The following is a 20,719-nucleotide window of genomic DNA, read 5'->3' as shown; positions in this document are numbered from 1 at the left end:
ACCAACAATAGTCATTAGACTTGACTGGCCACACCATCCTGGCTATAAATAACCAATCACAGGAGATGTGGAGAGACAGACAGCACAATTATGGAGGAACTATCAGAAAGTTAAAGCTAGAGAGAGAGAAAAGGAGAGTGAGTGAGATATAGAGGGAGAGAAATATAGGGAGAGAGGGAGAGAGAGTGGGGGAGAGAGAGAGAGAGGGAGATAGAGAGAGAGATGGGGGTGAGAGGTGGGAGAGAGAGAGGGGGGGAGAGAGAAGCGAGAGAGTGATAACAGTGGCAGCATCCTCTCCTGAATTGAGGATATCATGAACAGCAGCTCTACAAAGATAAGTATGATTAGCATAATAAGGCCTGTGTGTGAGGTAGGCTTGGGCAGCAAACTGTATGTACTGTATACCTGGGTATTTGGAAAAAGCCATAGGATGGTTAATCAATCCTGTCAATACCATTGAAACTATTTATTTAAATCTTTTTAATACATTTGAATATGTGTAGTAAGTAAACACCTGCAGTCAACTTGGTCAATACCATAGGAGATAAAGAAGATCGTATTCCTCACTTCACCTGTGGAATCATTTTTCTATGGCATCATCTTTTCAATACCCCCGTGATCTAGTTACAGTATTCACAACTAAATGCTTGCCAGCTAGATATAACTTTTAAGTTAACTGTCTAAAATGTACTAAATGCTCTGCAGTTGTGCAAGCCTAGTGTCATTTAGTAGCTAGTTAGCTAGTTAGCTATCTAGCTAAGAGGTTAGCTTCTTCCTAAATCAGACTTTGTTTGGTAACAGCAAATAATCCCTACCTGGAACAAGAGCCTTGCTGTGTAATATTTGTTTAGTGTGTGCAGCAAACTGTGAGTAGCATTTTTGAGTTACTTGTATACTTATACAGTTTAGGTCAGAGACTATAAAATGTTTGCAATGCGCTCGTTAGCATTTAGTTAGCATTCTCTGTGGGATTTTACATGTAGTTGTTAGAATTGCTAACCTTCGGATTCCAGATCCTCAGGGGTTTGAATAACAGCGCATCTTGTGTTCAGTGCCGGTATACAGAATATCCCAGAATGGCACAATGTCGCTATGAAGGTATGATCTGGTTACTGCGTAAGTCTAGTGTGAGGCACGTGTGTAAGGCGCGTGTCTGCATTTTTGTGTGTGTGTGTGTGTGTGTGTGTGTACATGCGTGTGTGATGACATGAGAGTCAGAGTAGACATTTAGCGGAAGTGTAATGATGTTTAGTGGTAGAGCAGGATCGGGATATGGACAGTGTGACTGACGCTCATTAAATAAAGGCTACAGAGAGATATTATGAACATCGGCAGCAGAGTGGCAGTATTAGCTGTTGTTGAGCTCTTACCTACATCTCTCTCTATCTCTTTCCACCTGGTCTCTCTGTGTCTGTAGCCGATGCAGTGAGCTTTTTAGATACACTACCCAAAACTCATCTTCAGTCAGGAAGTGTCGGTCCACAGGCAGCGACACCTGCAGACCCACCTATTAGACACACCTGCACACACACACCCCTATTAGCCAGAGCCCCACTCAGGTCTTTTATCCCCCAGGCCAGACAGACAGCCCCGTGTCAATAGTTATCATCGTCAGCACCACAGGTCTACAGTACAGCTGGGGCTGAGACAGGGAGCAGAGGGGGATAGTGAGGACTGGAGCCCTAACTGGGGCTGAGACAGGGAGACAGAGGGGGAGAGTGAGGACTGGAGCCCTAACTGGGGCTGAGACAGGGAGACAGAGGGGGAGAGTGAGGACTGGAGCCCTAACTGGGGCTGAGACAGGGAGACAGAGGGGGATAGTGAGGACTGGAGCCCTAACTGGGGCTGAGACAGGGAGACAGAGAGGGATAGTGAGGACTGGAGCCCAGCTGGGGCTGAGACAGCGAGACAGGGGGAGAGTGAGGACTGGAGCCCTAACTGGGGCTGAGACAGGGAGACAGAGGGGGAGAGTGAGGACTGGAGCCCTAACTGGGGCTGAGACAGGGAGACAGAGGGGGATAGTGAGGACTGGAGCCCTAACTGGGGCTGAGACAGGGAGACAGAGGGGAGGACTGAGCCCTAACTGAGACAGGGAGACTGGAGCCCCTAACTGGGGCTGAGACAGGGAGACAGAGGGGGAGAGTGAGGACTGGAGCCCTAACTGGGGCTGAGACAGGGAGACAGAGGGGGATAGTGAGGACTGGAGCCCTAACTGGGGCTGAGACAGGGAGACAGAGGGGGAGAGTGAGGACTGGAGCCCTAACTGGGGCTGAGACAGGGAGACAGGGAGACAGAGGGGGATAGTGAGGACTGGAGCCCTAACTGGGGCTGAGACAGGGAGACAGAGGGGGATAGTGAGGACTGGAGCCCTAACTGGGGCTGAGACAGGGAGACAGAGGGGGATAGTGAGGACTGGAGCCCTAACTGGGGCTGAGACAGGGAGACAGAGGGGGATAGTGAGGACTGGAGCCCTAACTGGGGCTGAGACAGGGAGACAGAGGGGGAGAGTGAGGACTGGAGCCCTAACTGGGGCTGAGACAGGGAGACAGAGGGGGATAGTGAGGACTGGAGCCCTAACTGGGGCTGAGACAGGGAGACAGAGGGGGAGAGTGAGGGGACTGTGAGCCCTAACTGGGGCTGAGACAGGGAGACAGAGGGGAGGACTGGAGCCCTAGAGTGAGGACTGGAGCCCTAACTGGGGCTGAGACAGGGAGACAGAGGGGGATAGTGAGGACTGGAGCCCTAACTGGGGCTGAGACAGGGAGACAGAGAGGGATAGTGAGGACTGGAGCCCAGCTGGGGCTGAGACAGGGAGACAGAGGGGGAGAGTGAGGACTGGAGCCCTAACTGGGGCTGAGACAGGGAGACAGAGGGGGAGAGTGAGGACTGGAGCCCTAACTGGGGCTGAGACAGGGAGACAGAGGGGGATAGTGAGGACTGGAGCCCTAACTGGGGCTGAGACAGGGAGACAGAGGGGGTGAGAGTGAGGACTGGAGCCCTAACTGGGGCTGAGACAGGGAGACAGGGGGGAGAGGACTGGAGCCCTAACTGGGGCTGAGAGACAGGGGGCTGAGACAGGGGATAGTGAGGACTGGAGCCCTAACTGGGGCTGAGACAGGGAGACAGAGGGGGATAGTGAGGACTGGAGCCCTAACTGGGGCTGAGACAGGGAGACAGAGGGGGATAGTGAGGACTGGAGCCCTAACTGGGGCTGAGACAGGGAGACAGAGGGGGATAGTGAGGACTGGAGCCCTAACTGGGGCTGAGACAGGGAGACAGAGGGGGATAGTGAGGACTGGAGCCCTAACTGGACTGAGACAGGGAGACAGCCTAACTGGGGCTGAGAGGGGGAGAGTGAGGACTGGAGCCCTAACTGGGGCTGAGACAGGGAGACAGAGGGGAGAGTGAGGACTGGAGCCCTAACTGGGGCTGAGACAGGGAGACAGAGGGGGATAGTGAGGACTGGAGCCCTAACTGGGGCTGAGACAGGGAGACAGAGGGGGATAGTGAGGACTGGAGCCCTAACTGGGGCTGAGACAGGGAGACAGAGGGGGATAGTGAGGACTGGAGCCCAGCTGGGGCTGAGACAGCGAGACAGGGGGAGAGTGAGGACTGGAGCCCTAACTGGGGCTGAGACAGGGAGCCAGAGGAGGAGAGTGAGGACTGGAGCCCTAACTGGGGCTGAGACAGGGAGACAGAGGGGGAGAGTGAGGACTGGAGCCCTAACTGGGGCTGAGACAGGGAGACAGAGGGGGAGAGTGAGGACTGGAGCCCTAGCTGGGGCTGAGACAGCGAGACAGGGGGAGAGTGAGGACTGGAGCCCTAACTGGGGCTGAGACAGGGAGCCAGAGGAGGAGAGTGAGGACTGGAGCCCTAACTGGGGCTGAGACAGGGAGACAGAGGGGGATAGTGAGGACTGGAGCCCTAACTGGGGCTGAGACAGGAAGACAGTGGGGTAGAGTGAGGACTGGAGCCCTAACTGGGACTGAGACAGGGAGACAGTGGGGTAGAGTGAGGACTGGAGCCCTAACTGGGGCTGAGACAGGAAGACAGTGGGGTAGAGTGAGGACTGGAGTCCTAACTGGGGCTGAGACAGAGAGACAGAGGGGGATAGTGAGGACTGGAGCCCTAACTGGGGCTGAGACAGGGAGAACGTCATAACTTATCTTAATAACTGACAAGTATGAACGTCAAAATGATTTAGAATCTTTACCATCCTCCACCCTGGAAGGCTGTGTGAGAGGTAAGGGTAGACCTGCCCTGTCAGTGGTGGTTCACAGGTAGAGATATATAGGAGCTGCCTGATGGTTTTGGGGCCCTATGGGGTCATTGCCAAAAATCTTTCCCTTCCCTAAAAGGGGGAGAGCCTCACCACTACCCAGCTCACAGGAAAACCAGGAATAACATGGGAATTCTCTAGGGTCCCATTAACAGCTCAACGGCATACTGAACATCCGAGAGAGAGGGGGGGAAAGAGAGAGAGACCTGCTTTGCTGAAATAATTATAAACAGAGAACAATCTGTATCTGTTCCTTCTCTCTGTGTGTGTCTATCCTATTTCCTCTCTTCTCCCTTCATTTTGAATCTCGGTCTTTCTTACTCTGTTTAGTGAAAGAGGTAGAGAGAAGGAGAGAAGATAGCTAGAGTGCGAGGTGAGGATAGGGAGAGTGAAGCAAGGAAGTGGGCAAGCGAAAGAGAAATCCTCCCTTATACAATGAAGGTGTATTAGAGATGGACTGAGAGAGAGGTGGATCAGTTCTGCCATTGTAATCAGATCACACTGCATGCGGCGCTGTCATCTCATTTCCACCACTCTCCCTCTCTCTGTTCTACTTCCTACTCGCCTAATCGTACTCTGTCCTCGACTCTACCTCCACCTGCTGCCTCCTTCTGTCCATCCAGAACTATCATGTACTATCATTCTACTCATGTATCTTTATTTCTGTATGCTCTGCAGCAAGCAGTAAGATTTCCTGATGAACAGACAAGACTGTCAATGTTACTGAAGATGGTTAGGAGGACACTGGGACAGGGGAGGGGGAAGGGTGCTCCATTGCTGTGATGAGACTGCTATGAAGAAATATTGTTAGTCAGAATCATTCTTCATTACAGAGAGAGTAGGGACTAGGAGGGGGAGGTGGGGGAATTAAGAAGACAAATAAGGGCGACCCACAGTTTAGGATATTATTAGGCCAGCCAGCCAGACAGACAGACAGCCAGCCAGCCAGCCAGCCAGACAGACAGACAGAGCTGCACGTCTGACGGACCAACTGACAGGACTCCTTAACGAGAGAGGGTGTGTGTGTGTGGAAGGATCAGGTGAGCAGAAGACGGAGCAGTGTCATCCAGTCAGCAGTAATTGAGCTCCTGAGGTTAGTGCTCAAACACACACACACACACACACACAGTCTCCTTATCCCTCCCCCCAACCGTAAGTGTGTGTGTGTACCTGTACGAGGAGCTCCAGCTTCCTGTCGTCCAGGAGATGGACCTGACATCGCCTCCCCTCTGTCATCTGAGAAAGAGAAGGAGAGAGAGAGGAAAGGGATTCATATTGCAATCAATTCAGTGGGCAGATCATGTGGCCTTGAACCTACGACCTTGTGTTTGTCAGTCCAACCTCTTATCACTATCCAACCTCCAACCTCCTATCACTATCCAACCTCCAACCTCTTATCATTATCCGACCTCCAACCTCTTATCACTATCCAACCTCTTATCACTAGCGTTGCATCATGGATTCAACAGTAATAATGCACCAACAACCGAAAATGGACAAATCACAACTGAACATGTGAACAAGGTCATGTGGTCTTCAGTCCTCCTCTCAGCAATGGAGCACACACACACACACACACACACACACACACACACACACACACACACACACACACACACACACACACACACACACACACACACACACACACACACACAGACACAGTGTGTGTGTATGTGTTTGTGTGTGTGTGTGTCTTCCTGCTGGACATATCTGACATTCCTCTCCTAAAGGGGGAAGTCCACCAACAGCTTGAGACAATCAGACCATTCGACAGACAGAGCTTTCTTTCTCTTTCCCTCTACGTCCATTGTATTATCATTCGTGTTCCTAATGTGTGGTGTGTGTGTGTGGTGTGTCTGATGTGTGTGTGTGCATGTATGTGTGTGTGTTGAGTACATGTGGACTGTGTTTGCAGTGTAACAGGAAGAGAAGATCCTGAGGAACACAAACACACCAGGCCCCACCCACATCCTCACATCTGGAGGAATGGAGGGGGAAGGGAGTGGAGGAGGAAAGGGGAAAGGAGGGGGGGAGAAACTTGGAAAGAGAAACCCTCCAGAACCCCAAGGGGTGATGCAACCTAATGTGTTTTAAATGTGCGTCCTGTCCTTCCATCTCCAAAACATGAGTCAGCCTACAGGGAGGAGTCCAGTGACCTGGCAGTGTGGTGCCGCAGTAACAACCTCTCCCTCAACGTCAGTAAGACCAAGGAGCTGATGGTGGACCACAGGAAACAGGGGGGCCAACACACACCCATCCATATTGACGGGGTGGCAGTGGAGCAGCTTCAACTTCCTCGGTGTCCAAATCATTAAATACTTAAAGGAGGTTGAAAAAGTTATGCTTTGACCCTCAAATCCTCCAAAGGTTCTACAACTGTACCATTGGGAGCATGTTGACTGGCTGCATCACTGCTTGGTCTCGATCGCATGGCGCTACAGAGGGTTGTGCAGACAGACCAGTACATCACTGGGGACGAGCTCCCTGCCATCCAGGACCTCTATATCAGGCAGTGTGAAAAGAACCATCTACACGGACCATCTACACGGACCATCAACACGGACCATCTACACGGACCATCTACACGGACCATCTGAGTTAACCTTTATTGCCCTTTAATTTCAATCTTTGCATCGTCTCTATGCACACACACACACTGTCACTCCAACACACACTCACACACACTGTCACTCCAACACACACTGTCACTCCAACACACACTCACACACACTGTCACTCCAACACACACTCACACACACTGTCACTCCAACACACACTGTCACTCCAACACACACTGTCACTCCAACACACACTCACACACACTGTCACTCCAACACACACTCACACACACTGTCACTCCAACACACACTCACACACACTGTCACTCCAACAAACACTCACACACACTGTCACTCCAACAGACACTGTCACTCCAACACACACTCACACACACTGTCACTCCAACACACACTCACACACACTGTCACTCCAACACACAATCACACACACTGTCACTCCAACACACACTCACAGGACCCTGCGTACCCACACACACACTGTCACTCCAACACACACTCACACACACTGTCACTCCAACACACACTCACACACACTGTCACTCCAACACACACTCACACACACTGTCACTCCAACACACACTCACACACACTGTCACTCCAACACACACTCACACACACTGCCACTCCAACACACACTCACACACACTGTCACTCCAACACACACTGACAGGGCCCTGCGTACCCACACACACACTGTCACTCCAACACACACTCACAGGGCCCTGCGTACCCACACACACACACTGTCACTCCAACACACACTCACAGGGCCTTGCGTACCCACACACACACTGTCACTCCAACACACACTCACAGGGCCCTGCACACTCACAGGGCCCTGCGTACCCACACACACTGTCACTCCAACACACACTCACAGGGCCCTGCACACTCACAGGGCCCTGCGTAACCACACACACTGTCACTCCAACACACACTCACAGGGCCCTGCGTACCCACACACACTGTCACTCCAACACACACTCACAGGGCCCTGCGTACCCACACACACTGTCACTCCAACACACACACGCCATCCTTTGCTCACTCACACATAATATGTACATACATTTATACTGACTCTACACACCCACTCATATACAAGCTTATGCTACTCTGTTTATCTTATCCTGTTGCCTAGTCCCCTTACCCCTGTACATATCTACCTCTATCACTGCAGCATCCCAGTCCCATTACCCCTATACATATCTACCTCTATAACTTTAGTATCCCTGTCACCTTACACCTATACATATCTACCTCTTATCACTCTACTATCCCTGTCACCTTACCCCTATACATATCTACCTCCATCACTCTAGTATCCCTGTCATATTACCCCTATACATATCTACCTCCATCAGTCTAGTATCCCTGTCACCTTACCCCTATACATATCTACCTCTTATCACTCTAGTATCCCTGTCACCTTACCCCTATACATATCTACCTCCATCACTCCAGTATCCCTGTCATCTTACCCCTATACATATCTACCTCTTATCACTCTAGTATCCCTGTCACCTTAACCCTATACATATCTACCTCCATCACTCTAGTATCCCTGTCACCTTACCCCTATACATATCTACCTCCATCACTCCAGTATCCCTGTCATCTCACCCCTATACATATCTACCTCCATCACTCTAGTATCCCTGTCACCATTTACCCCTATACATATCTACCTCAATCACTCTAGTATCCCTGTCACCTTACCCCTATACATATCTACCTCCATCACACTAGTATCCCTGTCACCTTCCTCATATACATATCTACCTCCATCACTCCAGTATCCCTGTCTCCCTACACATATCTACCTCCATCACTCCAGTATCCCTGTCTCCCTACACATATCTACCTCTATCACTCCAGTATCCCTGTCTCCCTACACATATCTACCTCCATCACTCCAGTATCCCTGTCTCCCTACACATATCTACCTCCATCACTCCAGTATCCCTGTCTCCCTATACATATCTACCTCCATCACTCCAGTATCCCTGTCTCCCTACACATATCTACCTCCATCACTCCAGTATCCCTGTCTCCCTACACATATCTACCTCCATCACTCCAGTATCCCTGTCTCCCTACACATATCTACCTCCATCACTCCAGTATCCCTGTCTCCCTACACATATCTACCTCCATCACTCCAGTATCCCTGTCTCCCTATACATATCTACCTCCATCACTCCAGTATCCCTGTCTCCCTACACATATCTACCGCCATCACTCCAGTATCCCTGTCTCCCTACACATATCTACCTCCATCACTCCAGTATCCATGTCTCCCTATACATATCTACCTCCATCACTCCAGTATCCCTGTCTCCCTACACATATCTACCTCCATCACTCCAGTATCCCTGTCTCCCTATACATATCTACCTCCATCACTCCAGTATCCCTGTCACCTTACCCCTATACATATCTACCTCCATCACTCCAGTATCCCTGTCATCTTACCCCTATACATATCTACCTCCATCACTCCAGTATCCCTGTCACCTTACCCCTATACATATCTACCTCCATCACTCCAGTATCCCTGTCCCCTTACCCCTATACATATCTACCTCCACCACTCCAGTATCCCTGTCATCTCACCCCTATACACATCTACCTCCATCACTCCAGTATCCCCCTATACATATCTACCTCCATCACTCCAGTATCCCTGTCACCTTACCCCTATACATATCTACCTCCATCACTCCAGTATCCCTGTCATCTTACCCCTATACATATCTACCTCCATCACTCCAGTATCCCTGTCATCTTACCCACTATACATATCTACCTCCATCACTCCAGTATCCCTGTCTCCCTACACATATCTACCTCCATCACTCCAGTATCCATGTCTCCCTATACATATCTACCTCCATCACTCCAGTATCCCTGTCTCCCTATACATATCTACCTCCATCACTCCAGTATCCCTGTCTCCCTATACATATCTACCTCCATCACTCCAGTATCCCTGTCATCTTACCCCTATACATATCTACCTCCATCACTCCAGTATCCCTGTCTCCCTATACATATCTACCTCCATCACTCCAGTATCCCTGTCTCCCTATACATATCTACCTCTATCACTCCAGTATCCCTGTCACCTTACCCCTATACATATCTACCTCCATCACTCCAGTATCCCTGTCACCTTACCCCTATACATATCTACCTCCATCACTCCAGTATCCCTGTCTCCCTATACATATCTACCTCCATCACTCCAGTATCCCTGTCTCCCTACACATATCTACCTCCATCACTCCAGTATCCCTGTCTCCCTATACATATCTACCTCTATCACTCCAGTATCCCTGTCTCCCTACACATATCTACCTCCATCACTCCAGTATCCCTGTCTCCCTACACATATCTACCTCTATCACTCCAGTATCCATGTCTCCCTATACATATCTACCTCCATCACTCCAGTATACCTGTCACCTTACCCCTATACATATCTACCTCCATCACTCCAGTAGCCCTGTCTCCCTATACATATCTACCTCCATCACTCCAGTATCCCTGTCTCCCTATACATATCTACCTCCATCACTCCAGTATCCCTGTCTCCCTACACATATCTACCTCTATCACTCCAGTATCCCTGTCTCCCTATACATATCTACCTCCATCACTCCAGTATCCCTGTCTCCCTACACATATCTACCTCCATCACTCCAGTATCCCTGTCTCCCTACACATATCTATCTCCATCACTCCAGTATCCCTGTCTCCCTACACATATCTACCTCTATCACTCCAGTATCCCTGTCTCCCTACACATATCTACCACGTTCACTCCAGTATCCCTGTCTCCCTATACATATCTACCTCCATCACTCCAGTATCCCTGTCTCCCTACACATATCTACCTCCATCACTCCAGTATCCCTGTCTCCCTACACATATCTACCTCCATCACTCCAGTATCCCTGTCTCCCTACACATATCTACCTCCATCACTCCAGTATCCCTGTCTCCCTACACATATCTACCTCCATCACTCTAGTATCCCTGTCACCTTACCCCTATACATATCTACCTCCATCACTCCAGTATCCCTGTCACCTTACCCCTATACATATCTACCTCCATCACTCCAGTATCCCTGTCACCTTACCCCTATACATATCTACCTCAATCACTCCAGTATCCCTGTACATGTAAATGTGGTATTGCATTTTACTTCTGAAATATTTCCTGTATATAGACACTCACACACACACACACACACACACACACACACACACACACACACACACACACACACACACACACACACACACACACACACACACACACACTAATTTCTATCGCTACCCATCTCTAAACACACACACACACACACACTAATGTCTATCGCTACCCATCTCTAAACACACACACACACACACTAATGTCTATCGCTACCCATCTCTAAACACACACACACACACACACTAATGTCTATCGCTACCCATCTCTAAACACACACACACACACACTAATGTCTATCGCTACCCATCTCTAAACACACACACACACACACACTAATGTCTATCGCTACCCATCTCTAAACACACACACACACACACTAATGTCTATCGCTACCTCCAGCACCTCCTTCAGACACAGTAACACGTTCCAGTAACAGAGCGACAGACTGAGACATAAACATATGACATAACCATGGAAACAGTCCTGGCCAGGGTCAGGGTGGGGTTAACACACACACAGCATTTCACTCTGCATGTGACAAATACAAGTTGAAACACACACTGGGCGGTATCATGGAATTGCCATGTGAAGTCTTTGGTTTTTCGATAGGTAGCAGGCTTATGGATTCTTTTAGCTGTGTGAACCCTATTTCACCCAGAGCGAGAGAGAGACGCACATCAGTACAACACTGTATATAGCCATAATATGCCATTTGAAATGTCTCTATTCCTTTGGAACATTTGTGACTGTAATATTTACTTTATTTGTTTGTTTATGATCTATTTCACTTGCTTGGGCAATGTAAACATATGTTTCCCATGCCAGTAAAGCCCTTTGAATTAAGAGAGCGAGAGAGAGGGCAGAAAGCAGGTGGACAGTCAGCCATCTCATCTTGACAAACACCCTGAGTCACCCCCCTGGCATAGCTCTGCTGGTACACCTCTTAACTTAGGATCACCACAGGTTCCTGTGAATTTGTGTGGGTAGTGGGTAAACCTCACCATGTGGTCAACTATAGCAGCAGGGTGAGAAGATGGATGGGAGAATTGGCAGCGGGCTGAGGACAGAAATAGAGACCGTGACAGAGAGAGAAATATGTCTACATTCCTTTAAACCTTTTGTGAGTGTAATGTTCACTAATTATTCTGTTATTTATTTCCCTTCTGTTTATTGTCTATTCCTTTTGCTATGGCAATGTAAACATATGTTTCCTATGCCAACAACGCCCTTTGAATTGAAATTGAAAATTTAATAGAGAGAGAGGTTTGCTTAGGTAATGTAAACATATGTTAATTTTGATTGTTTATTTCACTATTGTTTATCTATTTCACTTGCTTTGGCAATGTAAACATACATTTGAAGTCGGAAGTTTACATGCACTTATGTTGGGAGTCATTAAAACTTGTTTTTCAACCACTCCACAAATGTCTTGTTAACAAACTATAGTTTTGGCAAGTCGGTTAGGACATCTACTTTGTGCATGACACAAGTCATTTTTCCAAAAATTGTTTACAGACAAGATTATTTCACTTATAATTCACTTTATCATAATTCCATTGGGTCAGAAGTTCACATACACCAAGTTGACTGTGCCTTTAAACAGCTTGGAAAATTCCTGAAAATTATGTCATGACTTTAGAAGCTTCTGATATGCAAATTGACATCATTTGAGTCAATTGTAGCTGTACCTGTGGATGTACAGTGGGGCAAAAAAATATTTAGTCAGCCACCAATTGCGCAAGTTCTCCCACTTAAAAAGACGAGAGAGGCCTGTAATTTTCATCATAGGTACCCTTCAACTATGACAGACAAAATGAGAGAAAAAAATCCAGAAAATCACATTGTAGGATTTTTTATGAATTTATTTGCAAATTATTTGCAAAAAATAAGTATTTGGTCAATAACAAAAGCTTATCTCAATACTTTGCTATATACCCTTTGTTGGCAATGACAGAGGTCAAATGTTTTCTGCAAGTCTTTCACAAGGTTTTCACACACTGTTGCTGGTATTTTGGCCCATTCCACCATGCAGATCTCCTCTAGAGCAGTGATGTTTTGGGGCTGTTGCTGGGCAACACGGACTTTCAACTCCCTCCAAAGATTTTCTATGGGAATGAGATCTGGAGACTGGCTAGGCCACTCCAGGACCTTGAAATGCTTCTTACGAAGCCACTCCTTTGTTGCCCGGGCGGTGTGTTTGGGATCATTGTCATGCTGAAAGTCCCAGCCACATTTCATCTTCAATGCCCTTGCTGATGGATGGAGGTTTTCACTCAAAATCTCACGATACATGACCCCATTCATTCTTTCCTTTACACGGATCAGTCGTCCTGGTCCCTTTGCAGAAGAACAGCCCCAAAGCATGATGTTTCCACCCCCATGCTTCACAGTAGGTATGGTGTTCTTTGGATGCAACTCAGCATTCTTTGTCCTCCAAACACAACGAATTGAGTTTTTACCAAAAAGTTATATTTTGGTTTCATCTGATCATATGACATTCTCCCAATCTTCTCCTGGATCATCCAAATGCTCTCTAGCAAACTTCAGACGGGCCTGGACATGTACTGGCTTAAGCAGGGGGGCATGTCTGGCACTGCAGGATTTGAGTCCCTGGCGGCGTAGTGTGTTACTGATGGTAGGCTTTGTTACTTTGGTCCCAGCTCTCTGCAGGTCATTAACTAGGTCCCCCCATGTGGTTCTGGGATTTTTGCTCACCGTTCTTGTGATCATTTTGACCCCATGGGGTGAGATCTTGCGTGGAGCCCCAGATCGAGGGAGATTGTAAGTGGTCTTGTATGTCTTCCATTTCCTAATAATTGCTCCCACAGTTGATTTCTTCAAACCAAGCTGCTTACCTATTGCAGATTCAGTCTTCCCAGCCTGGTGCAGGTCTACAATTTTGCTTCTGGTGTCCTTTGACAGCTCTTTGGTCTTGGCCAAAGAGTTTGGAGTTAGAGTTAGAGTTTGGAGTGTGACTGTTTGAGGTTGTGGACAGGTGTCTTTTATACTGATAACAAGTTCAAACAGGTACCATTCATACAGGTAACGAGTGGAGGACAGAGGAGCCTCTTAAAGAAGAAGTTACAGGTCTGTGAGAGCCAGAAATATTGCTTGTTTGCAGGTGACCAAATACTTATTTTCCACCATCATTTGCAAATAAATTAATAAAAAATCCTACAATGTGATTTTCTGGATTTTTTTTTTTTTTTGTCTGTCACAGTTGAAGTGTACCTATGATGAAAATTACAGGCCTCTCTCATCTTTTTAAGTGGGAGAACTTGCACAATTGGTGGCTGACTAAATACTTTTTTGCCCCACTGTATTTCAAGGCCTACCTTCAAACTCAGTGCCTCTTTGCTTGATATCATGGGGAAATCAAAGGAAATCAGCTAAGACTTCAGGAAAACAATTTTAGACCTCCACAAGTCTGGTTCATCCTTGGGAGCAATTTCCAAACGCCTGAAGGTACCATGTTCATCTGTACAAACAATAGTACGCAAGTATAAACACCATGGAACCGCGCAGCCGTCATACCGCTCAGGAAGGAGACGCATTCTGTCTCATAGAGATGAACGTACTTTGGTGTGAAAAGTGCAAATCAATCCCAGAACAACAGCAAAGGACCTTGTGAAGATGCTGGAAGAAACAGGTACAAAAGTAACTATATCCACAGTAAAACAAGTCCTATATCGACATAACCTGAAAGGCCGCTCAGCAAGGAAGAAGCCACTGCTCCAAAACCACCATAAAAAGCCAGACTACGGTTTGAAACTGCACACGGGGACAAAGATCAAACTTTTTGGAGAAATGTCCTCTGCTCTGATGAAACAAAAATAGAACTGTTTGGCCATAATGACCATCGTTATGTTTGGAGGAAAAAGGGGGAAGCTTGCAAGCCGAAGAACACCATCCCAACCGTGAAGCACGGGGGTGGCAGCATCATGTTATGGGGGTCAACAAAGTCAAGGACAACAAAGACAAGGTTTTGGAGCTGCCATCACAAAACCCTGACCTCAACCCTATAGAAAAACTGAACAAGTGTGTGCGAGCAAGGAGGCCTACAAACATGACTCAGTTACACCAGCTCTGAGGAGGAATGGGCCAAAATTCACCCAACTTATTGTGGGAAGCTTGTGGAAGGTTACCCGAAACGTTTGGTCTTGGCCATAGTCTTGGCCACGATTTGACCCAAGTTAAACAATTTAAAGGCAATGCTACCAAATACTAACTGAGTGTATGTAAACTTCTGACTCACTGGGAATGTGATGAAAGAAATAAAATCTGAAATAAATCATTATCTTTACTATTATTCTTACATTTCACATTCTTAAAATAAAGTTGTGATCCTAACTGACCTAAGACAGGGAATTCTTACTATGATTAAATGTCAGGAACTGTGAAAAACTGAGGTTAAATGTATTTGGCTAAGGTCTATGTAAACTTCCCACTTCAACTGTATGTTTCCCTTGCCAATAAAGCCCTTTGAATTGAATTGTTTCCCATGCAAATAAAGCCCTTTGCATTGAATTGTCCCCTATGCCAATAAAGCCCTTTGCATTGATCTGTTTCCAGTGCCAATAAAGCCCTTTGAATTGAATTGTTTCCCATGCCAATAAAGCCCGTTGCATTGAACTGTTTCCAGTGCCAATAAAGCCCTTTGAATTGAATTGTTTCCCACGCCAATAAAGCCCCTGGAATTGAATTGTTTCCCATGCCAATAAAGCCCTTTGAATTTAATTGTTTCCCACGCCAATAAAGCCCCTGGAATTGAATTGTTTCCCATGCCAATAAAGCCCTTTGAATTTAATTGTTTCCCATGCCAATAAAGCCCTTTGAATCGAATCGAATTCAGAGAAAAAGAGAGCAATAGTTCAAGATTGTTTCAACACCTACCCCTGTGTGAGCTGAGCTCTGCCCTGAGGCTGCTGCCAGTGTGTGTGTGTGTGTGTGTGTGTGTGTGTGTGTGTGTGTGTGTGTGTGTGTGTGTGCCTTTAGTCCAGCTTCCTTTGATGGGCTTAGTTGTCCCTACCTCTCTGTGGTTTTTAGGTTTAAAGTGGCTGCACCTGCACTCAAACAACCTCCACCTCTTCTACTGCTATTCTTCACTCGCCTAGTAGTAGAACAACCTAATTATTAGTTGGAATTACCTCTATTAGAAATACAGTACCAGTCAAAAGTTTGGACACACCTACTCATTCAAGGTAACTCTGGATCTTCCTTTCCTGTGGCCGTCCTCAAGAACTTTCAAAGTTCTTGATATTTGCCGCATTGACTGACCTTCATGTCTTAAAGTAAAGATGGACTGTCGTTTCTCTTTGCTTATTTGAGCTGTTCTTGCCATAATATGGACTTCGTATTTTACCAAATAGGGCTTTCTTCTGTATACCACTCCTACCTTGTTACAACACAATGGCTCAAACACATTAAGAAGGAAAGAAATTCCACAAATGTACTTTTAACAAAGCACACCTGTTAACTGAAATGCATTCTCGGTGACTACCTAATGAAGCTGGTTGAGAGAATGCCAAGAATGTGCAAAGCTGTATATAGATTTGTTTAACACTTTTTTGGTTACTACACAATTCCATGTGTTACATCATCGTTTTGATGTCTTCATCATTATTCTACAATGTAGAAAATAGTAAAAATAAAGAAAAACCCTTGAATGAGTAGGTGTGTCCAAACGTTCAACTGGTACTGTACCACTCTAATACAGTGTCTCAACCCGTGGTCTGTGGCTTTTGTTATGTGTTGCACTCATTTAGCTTGCTGTGACATGTGCACTATGCAGCACTACAGGCCACTCCTTAGGTCCTGGAGTTTAGTTCTCCCACAGTTTCAGAACGCAGTTGTAAATGAGCTGCCAGTCAGCTATAGTCTGGTCTGTGAATATTCTCCCCAAATGACTCCTCTGCGTTCCCAAGATGTCCTAACACCAGCCAGTCCATGCTGCCTGTGTAAGATCTCCCTGTCTGGACCAGAGGTAGATTACGATAGAAATCACTGGCCAGAAATCCACTGACCCCCTAGACCTGAAATGCAGACACAGATAAGGCTGTAGCACACACACATACACCACACACCGACTGTCTTATCTACATAAAGGCAGCATATTCTCTCTCTGTTATACTAAAGCACACCAGAGAACGAGGAGGCTTTGCTTGAGGCACTAAGGGAGAAGAACACCACAATAACAGGCACAGTTACAAATCACTGGCTCTACTGTTTAGGTAACCCAATCCAAGGAGGACAAGGTCACTAAATCTACACAATATTCAATGATATATATATATATATATATAAAAAAAAAAAAGTAAAAGATCACCAAGAATTGAAGGCTACAACATGTGACAAAGTTTTGACACTTGCTACACTGAATGGGTGTGAATGTTACCAAAAATAGATTTCTAGTACGAAGATGTATGAAAAATGTATGTACTTACTACTTACTGTAAATCGCTCTGGAAAAGAGTGTCGGATAAATGACTAAAATGTCAATGTTAGCTAATTCACAGACTCGACTATCAATCTCACCAGATCACCTTCCATTAAATGCACTGAAACATCATGAGACAGTCACATCAAATCTACTAGGAACACAAGACCAATACTTAAAACCGGATATTTCCATAACACTGAAGTAATTTACTCTCCAGTCTACATAGGCATGGGCTGTTCAGTCATGACAAAAACTATCCACCATCTGTGAATGTAGATGACAGGTTTGAAATCTTACATTGTATCCCTATTAGGATAAAGCACGAGTTGAAGCACAGTTCTTGAAACATTGTATCAGTGTGACCCTAAACTGGAAATCTATTCAATTTGGTACGCAGCCAGGCTATGTCCGTCCACAGGCACAATAACACTGTAATAACACATCACAAAATATTCCCTATTCACATGGTGGAAACAGACACGGTGCTAGTTCAGAGACGGAGGCATGAATGGGAGTTTGAAACCTAAACAAGCTGCAGCCGAGCTCTCTACACAATCAGAATGATTCACTCGCCGACATTTTTGACCCATTGCAATTTCAAGTTTGAATGCATCCTCTGCAGGCTACAGATGACAACTGCCTCTAGTCACATCGGTAGACAGGGTAGAAATTATTGCTGGTTTTCTGATAGTTGGCTAACCATGCTATTTCTATTTTAGCTAGGCTTTTCGATTGTAGCCTACCCAGCGATATATTCAAAACACAAACCCGCATTTCGGGATAAACTACAAATGGACCGTGTTACACATGCAATGCACACGGTCGCATAATGAAAGTGGCCGACGTTTTGACATGGGTCGATAGGCCAACAGCAGAAAGAGGAAGATCGACATTTACCTTTGGAGAATGTCTGGGTCGCTCAAACACAATTCCACACGGACTTTTAAATTTATCGAGCCTGAAATAATCCCAATAAACGATGCAATAAATCCAGTTGGTAAAATCCTTGTTCCCCGGCCTAGAACGCCATCAGCATCCTTGTAATAGTGAGTGACCGGTGCGACTCACACAGGAGAAGCGTTGCAACCCTATCCCCGTTTTCCGTTAATCCGGGTTGACAACGGAGCCAAGACATCCCATCTCCTTCTGAACCAGCTCTCTTCCACACATTGCGACCCTGGCCCGCTTCCAACCAGCAGCGCTGCACCGTTCAATGGTTCATCCTCCCACCGAAACAGACGCTTCTTCACGGCTATTCAGACCACCCGAGCACCCCCCCTCTCCCTTGAGACACCGGCGCCCAGCAGAAACACCAACGCAATGAACATGCAGAGAGGGAGACTGTACCAAAGACGAAAGACAGAGGGGACTGACGGAATCAAATAATCCCAAACTGTGTGCGAGTCAATGAATCCACGCTATTTTCTTTTCCTCTCCTCCTAGCCTGTTCTGTCATCAATGCTGCTAGTACGAAAACATGATAATAACGGGGGCTGGCTGTGGGGGCGGGGAGAGAGTAAAGGGGGAATTTTCTTTCTGCAGCTCTCAGTCATTATACATTGCAGACGACTGTGTGTGTGTGTAGGTGTGTGTGTGTGTGTAGCCTACTAGGAACAGCCGAAGAACGACCTACAAATAGACATCTTGATCTGCGCACCAGGAGCCAAAATTCATCTGGGAAAGGTCTCTCTCTCAATTCAATTCAAAGGGCTTTATTGTCATGGGAAACATGTGTTTACATTGCCAAAGCAAGTGAAAAAACACAAAAAAACAATAACAACAACAATCTACAAAGCAAATTAAACAAAAAGACAAAAACTGTCAGACACACTTATTGTTTGTGTACATTGATTTTATAATATCATAGGTCCCCCCCAACACAGCTTTCCATCCGTTTATACAGCAGGCCCTCATTCCAAATTGAGTCAAAACCTTTTTTGAAATCGACAAAGCATGATAAAACTTTGCTTTTGTTTTTGTTTGTTTGTCTCTCTCTTAATACAATCAGAAATGTTCATAATATCCTCACTACAGGAGAGGATGCTGCTACTGTTTTCACTCTCTCACTACTCTCTTTCTCTCTATCCTCCCCCCACTCTCCCTTCCCCCTCTCTATCCTCCCCCCTCTCTCTCACTACTCTCTCTCTCTTTCTCTCTATCCTCCCCCCTCTCTCCCTTCCTCCCATCCCCTCTCTCTCTCACTACTCTCTTTCTCTCTATCCTCCCCCCTCTCTCCCTTCCTCCCTCTCTCCCATCCCCCTTCTCTCTCACTACTCTCTTTCTCTCTATCCTCCCCCTCTCCCTTCACCTCTCTCTCCCATCCCTCTCTCTCTCACTACTCTCTTTCTCTCTATCCTCCCACTCTCTCCCTTCCTCCCTCTCTCCCATCCCCCTCTCTCTCTCTCACTACTCTCTTTCTCTCTATCCTCCCCCTCTCTCCCTTCCTCCCTCTCTCTCATCCCCCTCTCTTCCTCCCTCTCTATCCTCCCCCTCTCTCCCTTCCTCCCTCTCTCTCCTCCCCCCTCTCTCCCTTCCTTCCTCTCTATCCTCCCTCTCTCTCTCATCCCCTCTCTCTCATCCCCCCTCTCTCTCATCCCCCCTCTCTCTCACACTCTTTTCTTGCTTGTTTCTAAAACAGTTCTCCTAGCTAGCTCTTTTGTTTGGTTTGGCTACAGATGCTGCCTTGTGGTTCAAACTCCAGCCGTTGAACTGCATCTCATTCTGAATGACCTAAATTTGGCCACTGTGTTCACTGTAGGCTACAGTTGGAGAAACCGTCAGAACTACTGCCTTAATCTGCTTTACAGTTATTCAGTCTCCCATAAGGTATAGGTCTCAGAAAATACATTGGAATCAAATGCGCATAGGCTTATTAATATTGACTATTTTGTCCATGTCTGTGTGTCCGCTGATCTGCGGACTTGTCATATGCTGGTGGCTGGTGGCTGGTGGCATGACAGTTGGAGCCATAGTATGTCAAACTTTCTTCTTGCTTACCCCGATGAGTCACTAGCCTGTGGCTATACCATATAGCTGTCCTCATAGAGACACAGGAGCTATCATATAGGATGGTTGATCCTGAGTAACTATAGGTCTGTAATAACATGATCTATGCCATAGGGTCATACTGTCTTAGTTACCCACTGGTTTGAATGATGTCTGTGTCAAAATAACTTTAACATCCAGGTTGGCACC

At 46.7% G+C, this 20,719-nt stretch overlaps 1 protein-coding gene across 1 annotated transcript in view; it reads right to left on the bottom strand.

The window, feature by feature from the left end:
- Positions 1-20,719, bottom strand: part of LOC135525000 (FERM domain-containing protein 4A-like) — a 147,392-nt gene that overhangs the window by 90,532 nt on the left and 36,141 nt on the right. The window contains exon 2 of the mRNA XM_064952794.1: positions 5,450-5,515. Coding sequence (XP_064808866.1) covers positions 5,450-5,515 — 66 coding nt within the window. The remainder of the gene's footprint in view (positions 1-5,449; positions 5,516-20,719) is intronic.

The sequence above is a fragment of the Oncorhynchus masou genome, chromosome 31 (genome assembly GCF_036934945.1).
Source record: "Oncorhynchus masou masou isolate Uvic2021 chromosome 31, UVic_Omas_1.1, whole genome shotgun sequence".
Taxonomy (NCBI): Eukaryota; Metazoa; Chordata; class Actinopteri; order Salmoniformes; family Salmonidae; genus Oncorhynchus; species Oncorhynchus masou.
The sequence above is the reverse complement of the archived record's forward strand: the minus strand, read 5'-3'. Positions and strand labels throughout refer to the sequence as shown.